Below are 22,991 nucleotides of genomic sequence, written 5' to 3'. Positions count from 1 at the left end.
GGGTGCTCAGGCAAAAAAGATGTGCGCGCGGGCAGCCTAACAGAATAGTGCAGGTGGCGGCCACGTGGTATGGGGGAGGAGCACGCCCTAGCGCTGTGATGTCAAGCGCCCCTCCTTCCGGTGTCTGCCCTACAATAGCGCTGTGGCCCTGCTCTCCTCCGCTGGCAACCTGCTTCGCTGCGATCCTCTGCAAGTGAAAGGGTCGGCGGCCACTATATCAATCATACTATGAATGGACAGAAATAATAATAAAAGAAAGTGTAAACACTTCCCCGCTCGTGCTTGCAAAATGATGCAGGACACGCTGTGCTCATGCTTGGAGAGTTGGTGATGTCACCGCTCTCAGCGGCAGCGTGGACGCAGCCTAATTTTGCAAGAGCGAGCTGTTGAAGTATGTAAGTAGAGGGAACAGAGAAGAATTCTGCTGCCAGTGCTCAAGGGCCAAAGCGTACAATGTCTTATTCTTAGAACATAATGGCACACGTCTGCAGCATATAACTATCACTCTAAACAAGCGGATTAAGCGGACCCAGTGGAGCAGGCTGGGGGGAGGGGTAAGGTGAGGTGACGCTAAGAGTCACCGACCATCCAGAGAACAGCCAGGCTGACGCTAAGTCACCCACCGTCCCCTCTGCCAATGAAAATACCTGCTGTCACGCTGCTTGATCCGGTGTAGCCAAAGAGATAAAGGTGAAGCACCGTTGAGTGAATGCCTGCAGTGATGTGCGTCCTGGAACACTTCTTCGTTTGGCTGAAGTATGTAAGTATTTAGGCCGCGCTTATAGTACCGGCGATGCGACGTCGCCCAAAAACAAATGCATTGTCGCCGCCGCGTGCGTTTATAGTAAGCGTGACGTGGCAACGCAATTTTTTTAAGCCAGCAATATTTGATTTTTCAGGGGCCGTCGCCTCGCCCCTGAACCAATCAATGGCCTGGTCGCCCGCGCCGCCTCAAAATGAAATACAACTTTCGCTAGCGTCGCCGTCGCGGGCACTATACGCGCGGCCTTAGACATATTTGTATTTACATTGTATACTGGTTAATAAAGGTATTTTTTAATGTGATTTTGATTACATCATCAGGCAGGGGGGGCCCGAGAAATTTCATGGATAAAAAGGGGGGCTCGGCATAAATAGTTTGCTCATCCCTGTGTTAGACAATGAAGTGCAAAGCAGTGTCAGTAACAGTCTGATACAGGGGTGGAGAACTGCAGTCCTCAACCTGACCTGTTGGTGGGCCTTTCCAGGCTATCCCTGCTTCAGCACAGGTGGCTCAGTCAAAGACTGAGCCACCTGTGCTGAAGCAGGGATAGCCAGAAAACCTGACCTGTTGGTGACCCTTGCGGAGTGGAGTTTCCCACCCCTGGTCTAGTAGGTCCTCACTTGTGTCAAAGATTGCCATTTAGATTATTGTTCCGCTAACCCTTTGAGTGCCCGAAGACGTACTCTACACGCCGGCCTGCTAGTGACCCTATGCCGCACAGAGGATGCTTGTTTTCTAAGGGGAGATTGTGTCCCGCGGTGAAACCCCAACCTGTATCCTCCGCATCCATTAACTTCTTGGGTGCCTGCCTCCCGACCACGTGATCAATGCACTGGACACGTGGTTTAGTGCCGGAAGACTGGTGGCACTCTGGGATGTCTACTATGCATAATATACTATTTTTTATTTTGTAAAGCTCTGCATACAGTTATACAAAAAACACACACCCTATTTATAAGAGTCATTAAACTAGAGTCCATTTCAGGGTTGGTGGTTTGAGTCTCATTGCCAGCCAGTAACAGCCCCTTTCTGGACCAATCAGAATGCAGCATTTTTTATTAAAGCCCTCATAAGGCTTAGGAACAAGGGGTGGCCAACTCCAGTCCTCAAGGGTCACCGACAGGGCAGGTTTTAAGGATATCCCTGTTTCAGCACAGGTGGCTCAATCAGTGACCTTTGCTGAAGCAGCGGCATCCTTAAAACCTGGCCTGTTGGTGGCCTTTGAGGCCTGTAGTTGGCCACCCCTGGCTTAGAATAAGAACTATGGAGACCCCCCGTACCTGCCACCTCTCTTGAGTCGCTCTGAGCGAAAGTTTTCGTAATGCAGGTCCTGGGTCACCTCCTGCAGGTCCTGCATGTGTGTGCTGCGGAGAGAGGAAGAACTGTGAGACCGGACAAGGGGCCAAAGCCGACCTATTACAGAGAGCATTGCAAGCAGGAACCGGCTTTCCCCAAAACTAGATTTTTTTGTCTGCCTCCAACTTCCTTTTAGTAACCCCGTCCCCCACACACAATAAAAAAGGATGTTCTAACAGGGTCCGGTTTCTAAACCAGAAAATCGCGTTGCTTTTTTTTTTTTTTTCCCCCGCAGCAAGTGCTTCCCTAAACACTGGGTGGTTTAATTGCGGTGTGCGCGATCTGGTGTCCAGAATGGATCTGTATACATGTGGGAGTCATGTTAGGTTCTCTAACAAGAATAACAGAACGGTAAATGGCAGATATAAAGTGAGCAGCATTTAAAGAAAATTCAAAGATACAAAAAGAAGAATACACTAAATTTGGAATCAAATACGGAACGTTTTCTCGGATGACATGAAATTCCTTTGTGAATATTTGGGCTGCACAGTGCTACAATGAGGCTGTCTCCATTCCTTCATTAGTAATAATAATAATAATAATAATAATAATAGCATGTTCTTGTATTATCCTCTATGCAAGTGCATATAATTAGCATGTGTGACAGTGATACAAGAACACTGCTAAACTTACATCAGCATGGTCCTCAGCTTCAGAAAGTCATTGTGTTCTGGGTTCTCCACTTCCACCACTCCCCAGGGGTACAGGCGACCCCTGACCTTTTTACCTTTGGCCTCAATGAGCTGGTTGGACCCAACGACAGAAAAGGGGATGCTGGCCTGCAAAAAAAGAGCCAGATCAGTCTCGGAGCTAAAATGTGAAGGACAAGAAGGATGGAAACACCCCCTTACAAGCTATAGATGGGCCCATATTTACCAAGCTGTGCTATGACAGAAGACATCTTATGGCTCACTCAAGTGAATGCAAAGGTATGTGGGTATGTGGGTATGTGGGTATGTAGCACACCAAAACAGTGCAAATAAAGGCAAGAAATACTTGCGCACAATGCCGGAGCTTCTGGTTCAGGGATGGCCTATCTGCAGCAATCCAAGTACACAGCAACAGGAAAGGAGGATCCAGGGCGCCACGGGTTTTTAGCACAAGAATTTATTCATAATACACAACGTTTCGGCCTCACTTAGGCCTTTTTCAAGTGACTGGTAATGAGTGACTGGTAATGACAAAGGCCTAAGTGAGGCCGAAACGTTGTGTATTATGAATAAATTATTTTGCTAAAAACCCGTGGAGCCCTGGATCATCTTTCCTGTCACTCAAGTGAATGCCATCATGTGTCTTCTAGTGCCGAAGGTGACTAATGGTGGAGTCCTGATTGTTAAATACAGCCATATGTGCAAACAGCAGAAGTGACAGTCTCCCTCATGCTATACATCAAGAGAAACTCCTCACAAAGAAAGCAGGTGTTGGTAGCGCCAGCCTGCCAACTTGCACAGTACATAAAATAGAGCGTCTTCTTTATCCGTTACAGGTATTGGCAAAGCCAGCCCTGCCCTTATATACAGTACAGAAGTGGCCTTGTAAACAGAAGAGCAGCTTTACCGGACTTCATTTAAACAGTATAGACACTGTAACAGGGACTTATCCCTGTTTAATTAAGGCTGCAATATAAGTAACTATAGCAGTCTGAAGAATCCAGCAGGGAGCTGGTTAATTGCAGCTAGACAATTAACCAGTCACCACCTGGTTAATCAGACAAGGGTAAAAACCTCCTGCTGGGAACAGACCCAGAGACACTTGAGCACACAGGCTGTGTGCTGATATCAAGACACCAGAGGACAAGACATTTCTTCCAGGGTGCAGCGAACACAGGAACCTGCCAGAGACTGGCCCCTGAAGCTGACACCTATCCAGGCCCAGAGACAGATAAAGGGCCACTTGCTTGGACATACCTATTTAAACTGTGGTGCGATAGGTTGATAAGCGGCTTTACCTCCCAGCCTTGCAGATAGGGACTGGGGAAGGGAGTTGGCCCTTATACAGGGATAGGCTGTTTATTTTTGTATGCTCTGCATTGTTTAAAGGGACAGGCTGAATAAAGCCACGTTTTAATTACCCCAAATCTGTCTCCCTGTGTGTACCTCTGAACGTCACACACACACACACACACACACACACACACACACACACACACACACACACACACACACACACACACCTTGAGGAGTCTTGTCTGCTCCTTGAAGTCTTCGTCTTCATCAGACTCTGCATCCGGCAGCTGATAGATCTTTATCCCATGCTCTTCTATCTCGTCCAGTACCTGGAAGATGGAGGATATCAACAACCCTGAAACACTTTAATCAACTTGAACACTGCAAGGTATCAGGACTCCGAATATCCTACAACCCAAACACTACCCACCACTATGACACAGGACACTTCAAATGTCCCTCACTATCGGTGCAGATAAAACAGTAATGTATCGGCACTGACTGTACTGGCAGGGAAGGTCTGAGACAGGTTTAGGGGAGCAGCGTATATGGCTATAAAAGAGGCTGGTATATGGGAGGAGGTTAGTATAGGGAAGGGATGTGCATGGTGTGTAGCGTGTATAGGAGTGGGTGCCGGCACGGGAGAGGCCGTGCAGGGTGCCGGCACGGGGGAGGCCGTGCAGGGTGCCGGCACGGGGGAGGCCGTGCAGGGTGCCGGCACGGGGGAGGCCGTGCAGGGTGCCGGCACGGGGGAGGCCGTGCAGGGTGCCGGCACGGGGGAAGGTGCGTAGGATGCATAGAAAGCAGTTATAAGAGAAGTATAGTATATACGAGTATAAAGACCGGCATGTGCAGAGAGCATTCCAGGCAGGTATAGGAATATATGTGCAAGACATACAGTGAGGCAGGTATAGGAGAAGATGTGCACCGTATAGAAGAGGAAGGTATTGTAGATGGAGAGGGGTGCGGCACGAGTGGAGCGAGATGTTTCAGTCACAGAATGGGGAGGACGTTGGGCTGAGAATCAGCAAAGTCCTTACTCTTCGCTTGAGTCTCTCGCGCTCCTTCAGAGTCAGGGTATCGGCTTTGGCGATGACAGGGACAATGTTCACCCTGTTGTGCAAAGCCTTCATAAACTGCACATCGAGGGGCTTCAGGCTGAAACCGAAAACCGGGACATGGCTCGTCAACCAACTTCTACCATGTCCTGCAGCTCTTTAATCTAACATGTTGGAGTATATAGAAATATTGATCATGACAGCAGTGTGTGTGTGTGTGTGTGTGTGTGTGTGTGTGTGTGTTTTCATTTTTGCAAACAGCTAGCGTAGATCAGGGGTGCTCAACTCCACTCCTCAAGCCCCCCAACAGGTCAAGTTTTCAGGAAATCCCTGCTTCCGCAGAGGTGGATCAATCAGTCCCTGCTTCAGCATAGGTGGCTCAATTTTAGGCTCAGTCTTTGACAGCCTCCGATTGAGTCACCTGTGCTGAAGCTGGAACTTCCTGAAAACCTGACCTGTTGGGGGTTGGGGGTGCTTGAGGACTGGAGTTGAGCATCCTTGTGCTCGATCACAAAATCAGCTCCGACAGAATGAGACTGTGCCAGGCATACCCGTGACCAAAGGGGGAGATGAAGTAGAAGCAGCAGTGCACACGGTTATCCACAATATGACGCCGGTTCAGGCCACTCTCGTCGTGCAGGTAGCGCTCAAACTGATCATCCACGTAGGAAATGATGGGCTGAAAACTGCAGAGGAGACAGAAGGTGGGACAGCATATTGGGACTCGCTGCTCAAATGCTTCCCCTCACCCTGTAACAATACAAAGCCTTCTCCTCGTTACTGAATGTGGCCAGTATAAAACAAATGATCCCTCAAGATCTATTTAACAATCATTGCAATATTAATCAGATGTGGTGGGTGTGGGAGTTTGAGCTAGCTGGGAATGTGTGTTAATTAATTTCTGGCTGGAGCAGTTGTTTGGAGGCTGTGGCACCTCCCCCCAGAGCTCACCCCTCCTTCACCTTTTTAACTTGGGAGGTCATTTAATTTGCTGCAGGAACAAGACCTATGATGGTTGTTCCCCTCTTACAGAGGTAAAAGGAAGGGTTCACAGTGAAGTGTAGGACCTGCATTAATTTGGTTATACCTTGGCGTTGGTATGCAGGCTTATGACGCTTTGGCCAAAGGGTTTAACTAAATAACCAAGTATTTATTATTATTGAAGTATTTTACTTTATACCATATATGTTTACACACTGGGATGTAGCATTGGGCACCCGTCTCTTGTTATATACAATTGCCACGCTCAGTAGCTCTCTTGTTGACATAGATATATATTCATGATGTGGTGGGTGTGGGAGTTTGAGCTCGCTGGGAATGTGTGTTAATCAGAGAAACATCAGGGTCCACACCAACCGGGAAAATAGAACAAGGCAGAGCACCCAGTGAGTTACTCTAGCTTGCTTCTTCATTCATGCTTTATGTCAGCTTAAAATGGGACGTACAATGTACTTCTATGTATGTGCTTAGACCACAGGTAGCACTAGGTACTAGTTACTTATTCCCTTGTCATGGGATGCTGATAAAATATATCACTTATATGGAGTCCTCCTGCGGAGTATTTATAACTTTATAAGGATTCGATTAACCTTTGAAGCACCGGTCTTCACTCCACACCAACCGGGGCATCAACGCATGGAAAACTCCCGCTTAAGTCAATGGAAGCATCATGGTAACATGCCCAGATCTGCGCTATCCCAGTGTAATGAACTCCCAAAGTATCACGGTAAGGGCCTTCTAGGGGAAACACTGCACCAGATTAGACATATTAAAATGAAAAAAATACTATTGCACTGGATTTTTTTTTACTTGATAAAACCCAACTAGTTTCTTGCCCCAGAATTGCGCACACAAATGCTTCACGTTTATATTCGTGCAAATTTAGCAACGTGTATATTTTGAAGCTTTACTGCATGTCATTGCACCGTGTACTAATACATCCCCTTTCCAATACAAAAGCACTCAATTATACTACATAGGCCGCCTGCTGTCTCAACACTTACCGATTTGGGTGCGTTATCATTGTAATATTTTGCATGGTCTATTGTTATTTAATTTCACAAACACATTGTACTGCTGCGGAATACGTCTGCAAGTCATAAATAATGGATAATAGCAGAAAGGTATCAGCAGAAGCTGCCATTCTGCAGGGTTTACATGCTCCTTTCCCAGATACATTCCTCAGCACGTTAAAGCGGTAATCATAATCCTTGTCAGAGCAGGAGCAGCAGCGGCGTGAGGAGGAGGAGCAGCAGCAGCGTGAGGAGGAGCAGCAGCAGCAGCAGCGTAAGGAGGAGGAGCAGCAGCAGCGTGAGGAGGAGGAGGAGCAGCAGCAGCGTGAGGAGGAGGAGGAGCAGCAGCAGCGTGAGGAGGAGGAGGAGCAGCAGCAGCGTGAGGAGGAGGAGGAGCAGCAGCAGCGTAAGGAGGAGGAGGAGCAGCAGCGTAAGGAGGAGGAGGAGCAGCAGAGTAAGGAGGAGGAGGAGCAGCAGAGTAAGGAGGAGGAGGGGGAGCAGCAGCAGCAGCGTAAGGAGGAGGAGGGGGAGCAGCAGCAGCAGCGTAAGGAGGAGGAGGGGGAGCAGCAGCAGCGTAAGGAGGAGGAGGAGCAGCAGCAGCAGGCGAAGGAGCAGCAGCAGCAGGCGAAAGAGCAGCAGCAGCAGGCGAAAGAGCAGCAGCAGCAGGCGAAAGAGCAGCAGCAGCAGGCGAAAGAGCAGCAGCAGCAGGCGAAAGAGCAGCAGCAGGCGAAAGAGCAGCAGCAGGCGAAAGAGCAGCAGCAGGCGAAAGAGCAGCAGCAGGCGAAAGAGCAGCAGCAGGCGAAAGAGCAGCAGCAGGCGAAAGAGCAGCAGCAGGCGAAAGAGCAGCAGCAGCAGGCGAAAGAGCAGCAGCAGCAGGCGAAAGAGCAGCAGCAGCAGGCGAAAGAGCAGCAGCAGCAGGCGAAAGAGCAGCAGCAGGCGAAAGAGCAGCAGCAGCAGGCGAAAGAGCAGCAGCAGCAGGCGAAAGAGCAGCAGCAGCAGGCGAAAGAGCAGCAGCAGCAGGCGAAAGAGCAGCAGCAGCAGGCGAAAGAGCAGCAGCAGCAGGCGAAAGAGCAGCAGCAGGCGAAGGAGCAGCAGCAGGCGAAGGAGCAGCAGCAGGCGAAGGAGCAGCAGCAGCAGGCGAAGGAGCAGCAGCAGGCGAAGGAGCAGCAGCAGGAGAAGGAGCAGCAGCAGGAGAAGGAGCAGCAGCAGGAGAAGGAGCAGCAGCAGGAGAAGGAGCAGCAGCAGGAGAAGGAGCCTTCCTCTCCTCTTTCCCACAATAGAGTGCAGTACCAGGTGAAACACGCAGTCCATAAAGAACTTAAGAGGTTCCGCATGTGGACGTGTTGTGAGATCAATGAACCGGACTCAGAGTTTCCCCGCTCATTGCTAACTAATGGCAGTAATGAGACCGCTTAACGCCGACACTTACCATTCCTCACAGTTCATGGCATCTCCATAACCTGGAGTATCGACCACAGTAAGACGCAGCTTCACCCCCCTCTCCTCTATCTCTACAGTGGAGGCTTCTATCTCCACCGTCCGTTCAATCTTATCTGGGGGGTGCAGATAACATGCAGGTAACATTAAAGCTTCAAAACCCCCACTGTGGGCCGCAAAGTGACTTACACAAAGTAGTGGCACGGAGTCAGACTTCAACACGTTTGAGAATAGGCTCCAAAGATTTTTATGCAATGTTTAAACTTCACACAGAAATGTGTTTTGTTTTTTTTAAACTAAAAACAAAATTGAACTATGATTTTGTACTGGGAATAAAAAAATAATTCAAGTAACAGAATTCGGTACTTCTTGGTACTATTATACGGCTGTCGCTGATGGTTTGTGTGTATGCTAGAGACATTTGGTTACCACAGCATAACTTTCCATATCCCAGCCCATCGGAGGCAGGCCACCTAATGTTACTTTATCAACATTTTTTGTAAAGCATGTTAGAAATCAAATGATAGCATCCCACTGCCCTTTCTGCTGGGAGCCGAAGGAAGGGAATCAGGGGTTTGCAGGTACTGCTTGTAATATATCACAGATATGATGTCCAATTATTTTCTAGGACAAGCTAAAGATTGATTTTCCAAGCGCGTCTCTGCAAGGCTGCGTCCCCGCTAGCGCCGAGCGGGCGGCGTTTACTTACATATATTAGATATATGTAAGTCTCCGCACAGGCTGTGCGCGCGCGGGCACACGCTCACCCGCGGTCGGCGCTTAGATAAACAAAAAAATTAAGCTTTTCCGCGCGCTCAACTACCCGCAATGCGCATGCGTAAATGCAGGACACTCGGCGCACATGCTTGGAGCGCTCTCCAAGCATGAGCGCGCTCAGCGCCAGCGGGGTCTCTGCTATCCTCTCCTAAGCTGAATGTGCACCCATGGGAAACACGAGTATATTACAGAATATTATACCTGCTGCACCGGGCACCACACGTTCGGGATACAGATCTGTCAGGAACAGGCTGTTAATCAGAGTGGATTTCCCCAATCCAGACTCACCTGCAGGGGAAAAAAAAAAAATAGATTACTGTTTTGATTTTAGTATCCTGACATTTTATTATATACATAGCTACATAGTAGATTGAAAAAAAGACATGCGTCCATCAAGTTCAACATACGCTAAATTTAGACAGATACTTTATCCTATATTCATAGGAAGGCAAACAAAAAAACCCCAGTGACATATCATCCAATGATATCTCACAAAGGAAAAATAAATTCCTTCCTGACTCCAAGAATTGGCAATCAGATTACTCCCTGAATCAACATCCTTCCCATATTTACTTATTTGGTATATCCCTGTATACCTTTCCTATCTAAAAAGATGTCCAACCTTTTTTTTTAACAAATCTATTGTATCTGCCATCACAGTCTCCATAGGTAATGAATTCCACATTTTAACTGCCCTTACTGTAATGAACCCTTTCCTTTGTTGCTGGTGAAATCTCCTTTCCTCCAACCTAAGGCCTTGGCCATGTTTAGTGCTTGCTTGCTGACGTGCGCTCCCGCTCAGCACTGAGCCCCTACAGCCGCAATTAGAGCGGCTTTAGTAGGGGCTCACCTGCGCTTCCGCGCGCTTGCGGAAGCGCAGGTCTTAGGGGAATTTAAAATTCCCCCGCTTGCCGGCGAAACAGGCCGGTCACGTGAGCGGTTCACCCAATGAGGGCGAACCAGCTCCGTGACGTCACTGGCCCGCCCCCGGCCAGTGACGCGCCCGCCCCCCTTCTGCCCCGATCCATGTCTCCTGTGTGTGTGTGTCTGTGTGTATGCATGTATGCGTGTGTGTATGCGTGTGTGTGTGCATGTGCGTGTGTGTGTGTACATGTGCGTGTGTATGCATGGGCGTGTGTGTATGCATGGGCGTGTGTGTATGCATGTGCGTGTGTGTATGCCTGTGTGTGTGTGTATGTGTGTGTGTGTGTGTGCGCATGTGTGTGCGTGCGCATGTGTGTGTGTGTGTGTGTGCGCGCGCGCGCATGTGTGTGTATGTATATGTGTGTGCATTGTGTGTGTGTGTGTGTATGCATGTGCGAGCGCGTGCGAATATATTTATCAAAGTTCCACAATGTTAATAAATAATTTATTCTCACGTCTTTTTTTTTAATTTTTTAAATATTATTTAACACACACACACACACACACACACACACACACACACACACACACACACACACACACACACACACAGCTACCAAGTGACACACACACAGTGATACCCGCCTCCCAAGCGCTTGCTGTCTCCTCTGTCAGGACAGCAAAAAGCTCCTGGTAGAGCGAGCGGCAGCAAGCGAGAGCAAGCAGCAGCACCTAAGCGCTTACTATGTCCCAGGCCTAAAGGGATGCCCCTGAGTCCTTTGTACTGCCCTTGGGATGAATAATTATTTTCAAAGCTCATTGTCCCTGAATATATTTGTATATAGTTATCATATCCCCTCTTAGACGCCTATTTTCTAATTTAAATAAAGCTAATTTAGCTAGCCTCTCCTCATTAATAAAGGGGATGAACAATCTAATTTATTTGGTGGCTCTTCTCTGCCCTCGCTCTAGTTCCAGAATGTCTTTTCTAAGGAGTGGTGCCCCAAATTGTACTCCATATTCAAGGTGTGGTCTTACTAATGCTAAATTATGTTTACTTCCCTTCCATCCATTGCCCGTTTGATGCAAGATAAGATCTTGTTTGCCTTTGCAGCTACTGCATAATTTTGGGCACTATTGCTGTCAACAAACACTCCGAAATCCTTCTCCATCAAGGATTCCCCCAATATATCCCCATTTAATTTGTAACTCGCCAGTTAATTCTTGCATCCCAAAAGCATAACCTTATATTTATCTGTATTAAACCTCATCTGCCATTTACCTGCCCACGTTTCCAGTCTCTCCAAGTCCTTCTGAAGAGAAATTACACCCTGCTCTGATTCTACTACCTTACACAATTTAGTGTCATCAGCAAAGATGGAGACTTTACTTGCGATGCCAACTTCACGGCCATTAAAAAACAAGTTAAAAAGCAGGGGTCCCAGTACCGATCCCTGAGGTACTCCACTCACAACTTTAGCCCAACCTGAAAATGTTCCATTTATGACAACCCTCTGTTGTCTATCCTTTAACCAGTTTTCAATCCAGGTGCATATATTATTACTGAGTCCAATTTGCTTTATTTTGTACACCAACCTCTTGTGTGAAACCGTATCAAAAGCCTTTGCAAAATCTAAGTAGACCACATCAACAGCATTACCCTGGTCTAGATTCCTACTTACCTCCTCAAAGAAACAAATAAGGTTAGTTTGGCAAGATCTATCCTTCATAAATCCATGCTGACTATTACTAATAATTTTGTTTTCCATTCGGTATTCCTGAATATTATCCCATATTAAACATTTAAGTAGTTTCCCCACTATTGAAGTCAGGCTTTCAGGTCTGTAATCCCCCGGTTATATCTAATAAAAAGATAATTATTAACTAGTATCACTACTCAACCTTCACCGTTTATGAGTGCAGCACACAGTGACCTTTTTCTTTTTGCTATTTACTTTTTTGTATTAACACAGTCATTCCATTACTAGGACGACTGCAATAGTGCAAAAATAAAATCAAGTATTGTGTGTGGTCAGCTCTGTAAAGCAATTCCTTCCTATACTTTTTTTTTTTTTTAATCTTTGGCTACAGGTAGTAAAAATAAGGGGGCATGGTTTAAAAAAATAATTTAAAATTAAAGTTTGAACCTATGGAGAAAAAAAAAGGGGGGAGGGGGGAAGAAGAACAGGTCTTTCAAAGACCAAACTGAATGTTGCTTTGAGATGTAACACTGCAGGCTTGTGGTCTGGGCTTTGAAAAATAAAATAAAACCCCATACATGCAGAAGTAATTCTATATGAAACACGAGGGGTGCGATGTACTAAAAGATTCCCGAGTGCAAGAAACAGTCGGATGTAAATCAACAAATACAAATCCCAGGGCTTTCAATGGGTTTGCATCTTGAACACACAGAAACACAGGATATATAGACCATGTTATGTTTTATGTACTTTTTACCCGTAGAGCTCACAGGAAAAACAACTTAATTTTGTTTTTGCAAAGGATTTATTTCCCACCAGTCTGAGCACATCCATTGAACCATGCTTGTAGCCTACTTTATAATATGGTCCAACAAGAATGCTCAATTGGAAAGGATTGCTGCGTTTAGCCCCTTCACTATAACAGCTTTGCAATTTGCAGCAGTCTTATCTGACACCAAAGGCGTTGGGTATACAGTAGTCCAATTAAACACGTTTTTTTCATGCCTAAGGCCCAGGACATAGTGCACTCAGCGTCGCTGAGCCGGGCTGAACAGATGCACAAAGCCCCTGCATCTGTTATCAGCGCAGCTATAGTTTCTCCCTCCGCATGCTTGCTGATGCGTGCGGAGGCTGAGAAACTTCCCCGAGACAGGCAAGTTTGAAATTTGCCGCTCGGGGAAGCAGAGGAGCGGTCACGTGACCGCTCCCATCCAATGGGTCTGCAGCCGGTCCGGCATTGTAACTACCAGACAAGACAGAGGCAGCACAGAGGTGTGCATGTGTGTGTGCATGCATGTGTGCATGTGTGTGTGCATGCATGTGTGCATGTGTGTGTGCATGTATGTGCGTGCGTGTGCATGTATGTGCGTGCGTGCGCATGTATGTGCGTGCGTGCGCATGTATGTGCGTGCGTGCGCATGTATGTGCGTGCGTGCGCATGTATGTGCGTGCGTGCGTGCGCATGTATGTGCGTGCGTGCGCATGTATGTGCGTGCGTGCGCATGTATGTGCGTGTGCATGTATGTGCGTGCGTGTGCATGTATGTGCGTGCGTGTGCATGTATGTGCGTGCGTGCGCATGTATGTGCGTGCGTGCGCATGTGCGTGCGTGCATATGTGCGTGCGTGCATATGTGCGTGCGTGCATATGTGCGTGCGTGCATATGTGCGTGCGTGCATATGTGCGTGCGTGCATATGTGCGTGCGTGCATATGTGCGTGCGTGCATATGTGCGTGCGTGCATATGTGCGTGCGTGCATATGTGCGTGCGTGCATATGTGCGTGCGTGCGTGCATATGTGCGTGCGTGCATATGTGCGTGCGTGCGTGCATATGTGCGTGCGTGCGTGCATATGTGCGTGCGTGCGTGCATATGTGCGTGCGTGCGTGCATATGTGCGTGCGTGCGTGCATATGTGCGTGCGTGCGTGCATATGTGCGTGCGTGCGTGCATATGTGCGTGCGTGCGTGCATATGTGCGTGCGTGCGTGCATATGTGCGTGCGTGCGTGCATATGTGCGTGCGTGCGTGCATATGTGCGTGCGTGCGTGCGTGCGTGCGTGTATATGTGCGTGCGTGCGTGCATATGTGCGTGCATATGTGCGTGCATATGTGCGTGCATATGTGCGTGCATATGTGCGTGCATATGTGCGTGCGTGCATATGTGCGTGCGTGCATATGTGCGTGCGTGCATATGTGCGTGCGTGCATATGTGCGTGCGTGCATATGTGCGTGCGTGCATATGTGCGTGCGTGCATATGTGCGTGCGTGCATATGTGCGTGCGTGCATATGTGCGTGCGTGCATATGTGCGTGCGTGCATATGTGCGTGCGTGCATATGTGCGTGCGTGCGTGCATATGTGCGTGCGTGCGTGCATATGTGCGTGCGTGCGTGCATATGTGCGTGCGTGCGTGCATATGTGCGTGCGTGCGTGCATATGTGCGTGCGTGCGTGCGTGCATATGTGCGTGCGTGCGTGCATATGTGCGTGCGTGCGTGCATATGTGCGTGCGTGCATATGTGCGTGCATATGTGCGTGCATATGTGCGTGCGTGCATATGTGCGTGCGTGCGTGCATATGTGCGTGCGTGCGTGCATATGTGCGTGCGTGCATATGTGCGTGCGTGCATATGTGCGTGCGTGCATATGTGCGTGCGTGCGTGCGTGCATATGTGCGTGCGTGCGTGCATATGTGCGTGCGTGCGTGCATATGTGCGTGCGTGCGTGCATATGTGCGTGCGTGCGTGCATATGTGCGTGCGTGCGTGCATATGTGCGTGCGTGCATATGTGCGTGCGTGCGTGCATATGTGCGTGCGTGCATATGTGCGTGCGTGCGTGCATATGTGCGTGCGTGCGTGCATATGTGCGTGCGTGCGTGCATATGTGCGTGCGTGCGTGCATATGTGCGTGCGTGCGTGCATATGTGCGTGCGTGCATATGTGCGTGCGTGCGTGCATATGTGCGTGCGTGCATATGTGCGTGCATATGTGCGTGCATATGTGCGTGCATATGTGCGTGCATATGTGCGTGCGTGCATATGTGCGTGCGTGCATATGTGCGTGCGTGCATATGTGCGTGCGTGCGTGCGTGCGTGCATATGTGCGTGCGTGCATATGTGCGTGCGTGCGTGCGTGCATATGTGCGTGCGTGCGTGCATATGTGCGTGCGTGCGTGCGTGCATATGTGCGTGCATGCATGCATATGTGCGTGCGTGCGTGCGTGCATATGTGCATATGTGCGTGCGTGCGTGCGTGCGTGCGTGCATATGTGCGTGCGTGCATATGTGCGTGCGTGCATATGTGCGTGCGTGCGTGCATATGTGCGTGCGTGCGTGCATATGTGCGTGCGTGCGTGCATATGTGCGTGCGTGCATATGTGCGTGCGTGCGTGCATATGTGCGTGCGTGCGTGCATATGTGCGTGCGTGCGTGCATATGTGCGTGCGTGCGTGCATATGTGCGTGCGTGCGTGCATATGTGCGTGCGTGCGTGCATATGTGCGTGCGTGCGTGCATATGTGCGTGCGTGCGTGCATATGTGCGTGCGTGCGTGCATATGTGCGTGCATATGTGCGTGCATATGTGCGTGCATATGTGCGTGCGTGCATATGTGCGTGCGTGCGTGCATATGCGCGTGCGTGCATATGTGCGTGCGTGCATATGTGCGTGCATATGCGCGTGCGTGCATATGTGCGTGCGTGCGTGCGTGCATATGTGCGTGCGTGCATATGTGCGTGCGTGCGTGCGTGCATATGTGCGTGCGTGCATATGTGCGTGCGTGCGTGCATATGTGCATGTGCGTGCGTGCGTGCATATGTGCGTGCGTGCGTGCATATGTGCGTGCGTGCGTGCATATGTGCGTGCGTGCGTGCATATGTGCGTGCGTGCGTGCATATGTGCGTGCGTGCATATGTGCGTGCGTGCGTGCATATGTGCGTGCGTGCGTGCGTGCATATGTGCGTGCGTGCATATGTGCGTGCGTGCGTGCATATGTGCGTGCGTGCGTGCATATGTGCGTGCGTGCGTGCATATGTGCGTGCGTGCGTGCATATGTGCGTGCGTGCGTGCATATGTGCGTGCGTGCGTGCATATGTGCGTGCGTGCGTGCATATGTGCGTGCGTGCGTGCATATGTGCGTGCGTGCATATGTGCGTGCGTGCATATGTGCGTGCGTGCATATGTGCGTGCGTGCATATGTGCGTGCGTGCATATGTGCGTGTGTGCATGTGTGCATGTGTGCATGTGTGCATGTGTGCGCGTGTGCATGTGTATGTCTGTGGTGTGTGTCTGTGTGATGTGCGTGTGCGTGTGCGTGCATATATTTATCAAAGTTGCACAATGTTAATAAATAATTTATTCTCACATGTCTTTTATAAAAAAAAATTAAAATATTATATAACACACACACGTTCCCCAGTGACACACAAACACACAGACCACTTCAAAGTGACACACACACACACTGACAGCTACCAAGTGACACACACACAGTGATACCCGCCTCCCAAGCGCGCTTGCTGTCTCCTCTGCCAGGACAGCAAAAAGCTCCTGGTAGAGCGAGCGGCAGCAAGCAAGAGCGAGCAGCAGCACCTAAGTGCTTACTATGTCCCAGGCCTAACCCGGGAGCAGTAACACTCCAGCCATTTAATGTCTGGCTGGCGCCTCTAGCAGTGTAACTGTGCAAACGGACCTTGTAAGTCTTGCATTGGACATTAAAATCGAGCATCCGTATAACCAATATGCTTGTCCTCATCCCATTATTGGTTTAAGGCCAGTCACTCGTTTATTGAGCGAGTTGGGGTACACAGACACAAGGACATGCATAGCAAGAGTACATGTGCAGAATCCACATCTTACCCACAACCATCAGGGTGAACTCAAAGCCCTTCCTCACAGACTTGCGGTGCACCTGGTTCGGGAGATTGGCGAAGCCGACGTACCCAGGGGTCTCGGGGTTGGAGAACTGAGCCTGTTGCTGAGAAGGGGAAAGGAACAGACAAGGGAAAGAGGACAGAAATAGGTTCACTCATAGATTATCTTACATTACATCTATAACACCTTGGGTGCCATATTACTTTACAACTAGACTTCAGCAGCCTTCAAGAAAAAGTCACTAGTTGCAAAGGATCCAAGGCTGCAAAATGGGGAAAAATTATATGATTATTGTATAAAACAAGATAGTGACTTCCCTGGTGTCTCAGAGGCAGAAATTGGAACCAAACCCATAAGATCATGCAAAGATCAATAGCTTAATGAATATGCCTCCCATTGCACTCTGTTTTCATCTCTCAATGTACCGTTTAAACTTTTCATGGCCTGAAATACCCTCCCAAGGTTTCACTTTTATGCCATATGTTCACCTCACGCTCAGCTCTTTACTAGATCATGTGGAATGTTTGCTTTATCCATTCAGGGTCATAGGATGTTGGCATCAGCATTAAATAATGTTCTCCCACTGCGCTACTGACCATAAAGCATAAATTTACCTGTATACCACATTAATTTCCAGCTCACAAATAATGCACAAGTTACCATCACAAGCCAATAGCTAGAATAATATTGTGCAATTTACTCAAAATCTCAAGCAGAATTAGTCCTGTTTGTACTGGAGAGGGGCGAGGGTGAAGATTTACAAACCACTGATGCAGGAATCACACCCTGATCCGGTACTATTCAGATCGATGGCAATTACCAATGGATCAGGTAGTGATTATCCCTCTCCCCCTCCCCCCCCATAGGTATTTGGTGAATCTCAGGCATCAGTATCCAAAAAAAGGGCAAAAGGACATTGAAGAGTACAGGGTAAGTGTCCATACAGAAGTGATCTCACCCAGCTGTTTAAGTGACAAGTACAGAGTATCATAGAGACAAAACAGCTGTAAGTCTACATCTCACCGGGCAGGGGCTATATTATGGGTGTGGGTAATATACATAAACCATCTGGTAACATACATATATTACTATAATATAGAAATGTAAAAGCCCGGGGGGGGGGTTGCAGTACCCCCAGCACACCTTCTTCCGGTCCCCATGCCACAAGGAGGTTTATGCATCAGATTGTAAACATGGACATATGGATGGAAACATGAGGCGTGTCACTTCAAGCTTTAGCTTGCTGCATCAAGTGGCCAGGGCAGTGACCCTGGGCCAACTCTTCCGCTGACAGAGGGGCCTGCAGTGCATTGCACTGCCAACAAAAGGGTTAAAAACAGCAACGGACTATATTACATGCAGATAATTGTGCATTGAGCTGTTATTTTGCTTGCGCTTTGGTCTCAGGCGATTGTACGGTTATTCGAAGCGGTTGTTTCACACGATCCATTTAAGAAGGATACAGGAAACAAAGTGAAACCTTCAGTTTCAAAAAAGGAACAAACAGAAAAAATATACACACACTTTTTTTGGTCTGGCGTGTTTTGCTGCTATAAGGAAATCTGTTCATATGTGCACGGAGTCAGACTCGCGCTACCCATGGATAGCATGTAAACATGCGAGTTCATCTTTATTATACTAAACTGGATGTTTTAGTCTGCCCATGTAGGTTTTATTAATGAAAATATTTTTTTTTAATACATTTACAACCAGGATCCCAAACATTAATAACAAAAGAAGTCTCCGATGTATAAACTAAATGGTTTAAGTGGCTGCTCCAATACAAATCGAATTAGAGAAAATAGGTTCTCGTGTCTTCCATTATTGTCCATACATTATTCTCTTTATCATATATCCTCTAAGGGTGAGATGTATTAAGCCATCATACCAAAATCACGTGACAACATGGATCATTATAGAGACAAGAACAAGGAGCACCCATAAGGTCGTTGTAACAGGGGAGTTATCCCTGCTCAGGAAATGTGCCTCTAATCCGGCAGTGTGGTGGTTAACTGCTGGTAGTCAATTATCCAACACCACCTGCCTGATTAGCTTCTTAGAAAAGTGTGTATTTTGAGACAGGAAGGGAGATTGTGCCCGAGTCTCACAACTTGTGAGACTGACCATGGGGACAGATGTCTTGAGCCTGCCAGAAGAAACAACAGAGCTGCTTTCAAGACACAGGGGAAACTTCTAAACCTGAATGCTGACAAAACCTGAGGAAAAGGTAGCAACCCCGGAACAGAGAAGACTTTCCCTCCAACTACAAGGAACAGATAAGACTTTCCTTTATAAGACTTTTTATATCTGCTCATTTCATGATATATGTTTGGGGCTGGGAGACATGCTTATCTAAAAGGGAGTTGTGGACTGCATAGGTTTCACTAGAAATACTCCCAAGTGAATAGAAGCTTTGTTTGACCCCTTTGTTTGGATGGTTTTCTGATGTTAAGGAAACAGGCGCAATAAAAGCCTTATTTAATTTCACCATAACAAGTCTCCCTTGCATACCTCTGTGCGCGTCCTCCTACATATGGTCGTCAGAAGTGGGACGAGAGGTGGTCCTTAAAGTTAAAAGGGGCCCGGAGTTTGCCTGTGAATTTTTTTTTGTGCTTTTTGCCTACAAACAGCCTGAGCAACATAATTAAAGGATCTCATGCAGCAGAGACCAGAATTAAAGTGATACACACCCAGGCAGGAAATCTACACTGCACTGAAACTTACAAAACCACAGATGGACTCTTTTCCCCGATTCCAAGAGGAGAGAGAGAGACCGTGCTGAAGCAGGTAAACCTTATTTGCCTATCACAAATAAAGTGTAATATGGTAATTGAAATAGGGGGTTCTCCTTCCAGCTGTAGTCAGGGTTCAAGAAGTAAGTTAGCTCTTTTAAGGGCTAGGCGTTTGTTTTCAAATGTTTAGCTGAAGCAGTGAATACAGATGGTGATACACGAGCGGTACTGATTCTGCAAATAAAGGCTGCCACACCGCATAGGACTACCAGTTGTGAATGGAGTATATGCAGAACAGTGTGAAAATTGATGCAAGACTATGCTGAAGCAGGGGAATTTTTAGTAAACAAGTGCTGAGGGTAAAATTGCCCTACTGGGGAAAAGGAATTGCTGAACTGTGTAAAAGGTATCCCAAAGTGTGAAGAGTGAATGCCACAATACCCAAAGTTGAGACTGAACTCAAGCAGAAAACCACATTATTTGGCTGAAGCGGAGGGATTGCACCTAGCATGTAAATGGTGTAAAGCAAACAGAAGTTTTTTACCTAGCAACTGCACATCCCGTATACCTAATGAGAGAAAATGCGTGCACAGTACTGCGGATATTGTAAAACTTACCCAAGAGAAAGAAAAAGTCTACAGAGATGCCTTTGAGAGCTACGACCTCTAAAAGCAAAATATGCCCACCTGTAGGACTACCACAATTGGGGGTTCTAGCAAATACAGTGGCAACAGCTGCAATAGCGCCTCCTGAGGTCAGGAAGAAAATTACACCTGATAGCCCCAAAATGGAGGACAAGATGCAGCGTTCCTGTAATGAACCCTACCCCACGGAAGAGTGGCCCTTCCAGTCCGATGAGGAGGAAGACATCACTTACGGGGAACCCAAATCGAGTCACATCCACAAAACACCCCAAGAATGGTGGGGGTGCCTGAACTCGGTACGAACCAAAAAGACCGCACCCTATGATGACGAATATGATCGGCAGGAGAAAGAGCGGGAGCAGTGGATCACCAAATATTTCCGTCAGCTATTACAGTTGCAAGAAAAGCCAGGTGGATCCAGTGACGCTGCTAAAATTTCAAATGAAGATTGAGACCCCAGTATCCCTGAGGGGACAGTGTTATCCAAAACAAAAAGGCGGGAAAAAAAAAAAAGAAAAGCGGTTCTTCACTTACCGTGGAAGGAACAGACATCTGCAGATCTTGCGAAGGAAAAGGGGGTCCGAAATTTCCTGCAGCCTAGAGAAAATGGAGAAGTCGTCCCGCGGATGACCGAATATCCAGAGGGCCCAAGGCAGAAGTCGTGTACCCCAAAGAAGTGTCTGTCCGGTGCTAATAGTGAGAAACCCTCAACCAACCATCCCAGGGAAGCGGAGCCGGAACCGGTGAGTGACGATCCCTTGACCAGCCCTGGGGATGCCCTGAAGGTTGCCAAGCGTGACCGTGATCGGCTCCGGGAAAATAACGTGAAGCTACAGAAAGATGTGCTCACAATGTACTCTTTGGCCAGGACAGAATTGGACGATCTCAAGACTGAGCTAGATACTGCAAACACTACTATTTCCACCATGGATGAAAAGCAGAGCCAAACTGATAAAATAATGGCTAAGCTGAAGCGGAAGTATGAGGAGGCACTGAAGCAGATGACAGTCTTCCAGCAAGAGGTTCACACTCTTCACGTAGAGCTGAATGCCTCACAACAGGAGGTCAACAGTGTCCGGATAGAGGTGGACGTATCTCAGAAAGAGGTTCAGACACTCCGCAGAGCACTGGATGCCTCACATCATGAGACCAACAGCTGCCGCACAGACCTGGAAGTCTCCAGAAAGGAACTACACGGTCTCACTGAGGAGCTGGACATTTCTAAAGAAACTATTGTCAATCTTAATACAGATCTCAAAGTCTCTCAGAAGGAGCTTCAGACCCTCAACCTAGAGAAGGAAGTCTCACGCCAGGAGACTGTCATTTTCAAAGCAGATGTGCGTAAATGGAAGGAGGACAGCAAGGAGGCCCCGAATAGTACAGAGACTGAAAAAAGGAGAACATTTAAGATTAAAGAGAGAGAACTTAGAACTGATAGAAGAAAATTTTCATTTGACAGAAGATGTCAAGGAAAAGAATGAAAAGCTGCACGAGCTTAAAGAAAAATAGACTTTTGGAAGGTGAGAAGTTTGAAGCAGAGCACCGACTGCAGAACTAACTGCAAGGTCTGCGTATGCACCTCCAGATGGCCGAGGAGAAGCAGCGAACTCTGCAGGATGACAATCTGCAGGCTGTTAAAGAAATACAGGTGCTGCAGGAACGTCTGATTACCCAGTACTGTATATCCCCGCAAAGCAGCATGAAAAACTGAAGGCTACCCTGAGCCTCACCAAAGCATCACTAGAGGCCAAGCTTAGAACCCAGGTGACTCGGCACCAAAGGGAGCACAAGAAGGTCCAGAAACTGAAACAAGTAACTGTGGCCCGAGCAAAGAAATTCATAGTGCTTCACAATGCAGTGAAAATGTGGAAGCAAGCTCAGAAAAAACAAAGTGTACAGATAAATTCCCTGAGAAGAGACTTGCAAGACGCACTCAAAAAACAGGGATCTCTCGCGGATGAGATTACAGTCCTACAAGGACAAGTATTAACCCTGACTAAGCGTCAGTATCCCACAGCCTCAAAAACCCATGAAGACAAGGGTACAGTGAGAGCTGGGAATACCGCTCATCTGAAAGACAAGGTTGCAAAATTTGAACCACCTAAACAAGCACTAGCAAAACCTTCAGCCACCCAACAGGCAACAAAAGAAGGTACATGTGCTGAATCAAAACCAGAAGAATCCTTAGCTGATGAAGCTGAAAAGATGGGACATTCTCTGGAAGTGGATATGGATTTGCAACTTAATGGAGTTGCTAGTTCAGCCTCTTTGGGATTAAGTGGAAAAAGTGCAGAGAGACAGCTTCAAGAGCGGAAAACTCAAAGGGCTGTTTTTAAACACTCTGCAACTGCTGCTATACAGTCTACCGGCAATAAAACGAGCACCCGACGCGAGGGAAATCTCATGACCGCGCACGTAGCAAAAAGACTATACTTAGAAAAAGTCCTCCTCGAGCGACTGAGGAGTGCTGATCTCAAGCACCTTCGGGAGGAAACACGAATAAACTGGAGAAAGGGCTCCAATCCCAGCGGGACTGAGGGTTCTCTTCCTCCATCCACTCTCATTCAAGTCACGGAGATATCTCAAATGAGAGTGGAAGGATGGGCTTTGGCCGTGGCAAGCCCGAGCTTCCCACAAACAGGGGAGGTATGTAACAGGGGAGTTATCCCTGCTCAGGAAATGTGCCTCTAATCCGGCAGTGTGGTGGTTAACTGCTGGTAGTCAATTATCCAACACCACCTGCCTGATTAGCTTCTTAGAAAAGTGTGTATTTTGAGACAGGAAGGGAGATTGTGCCCGAGTCTCACAACTTGTGAGACTGACCAAGATGTCTTGA

At 48.0% G+C, this 22,991-nt stretch overlaps 1 protein-coding gene across 6 annotated transcripts in view; it reads right to left on the bottom strand.

The window, feature by feature from the left end:
* SEPTIN2 (septin 2) overlaps window positions 1-22,991 on the bottom strand; it is a 49,493-nt gene that overhangs the window by 7,446 nt on the left and 19,056 nt on the right. For all 6 annotated transcript variants that reach the window (XM_075569555.1, XM_075569557.1, XM_075569554.1 and 3 more), the window contains exons 3-10: window positions 16,765-16,882; window positions 9,551-9,637; window positions 8,565-8,688; window positions 5,675-5,809; window positions 5,106-5,223; window positions 4,293-4,394; window positions 2,753-2,898; window positions 2,044-2,127 (exon numbers count right to left, since the gene is read on the bottom strand). In XM_075569555.1, the coding sequence (XP_075425670.1) occupies window positions 2,044-2,127; window positions 2,753-2,898; window positions 4,293-4,394; window positions 5,106-5,223; window positions 5,675-5,809; window positions 8,565-8,688; window positions 9,551-9,637; window positions 16,765-16,882 (914 nt within the window). The remainder of the gene's footprint in view (window positions 1-2,043; window positions 2,128-2,752; window positions 2,899-4,292; window positions 4,395-5,105; window positions 5,224-5,674; window positions 5,810-8,564; window positions 8,689-9,550; window positions 9,638-16,764; window positions 16,883-22,991) is intronic.

The sequence above is a fragment of the Ascaphus truei genome, chromosome 14, assembly GCF_040206685.1.
Source record: "Ascaphus truei isolate aAscTru1 chromosome 14, aAscTru1.hap1, whole genome shotgun sequence".
In the NCBI taxonomy this organism is placed as follows: Eukaryota; Metazoa; Chordata; class Amphibia; order Anura; family Ascaphidae; genus Ascaphus; species Ascaphus truei.
This window is presented reverse-complemented; position numbering and strand designations above follow the sequence as displayed.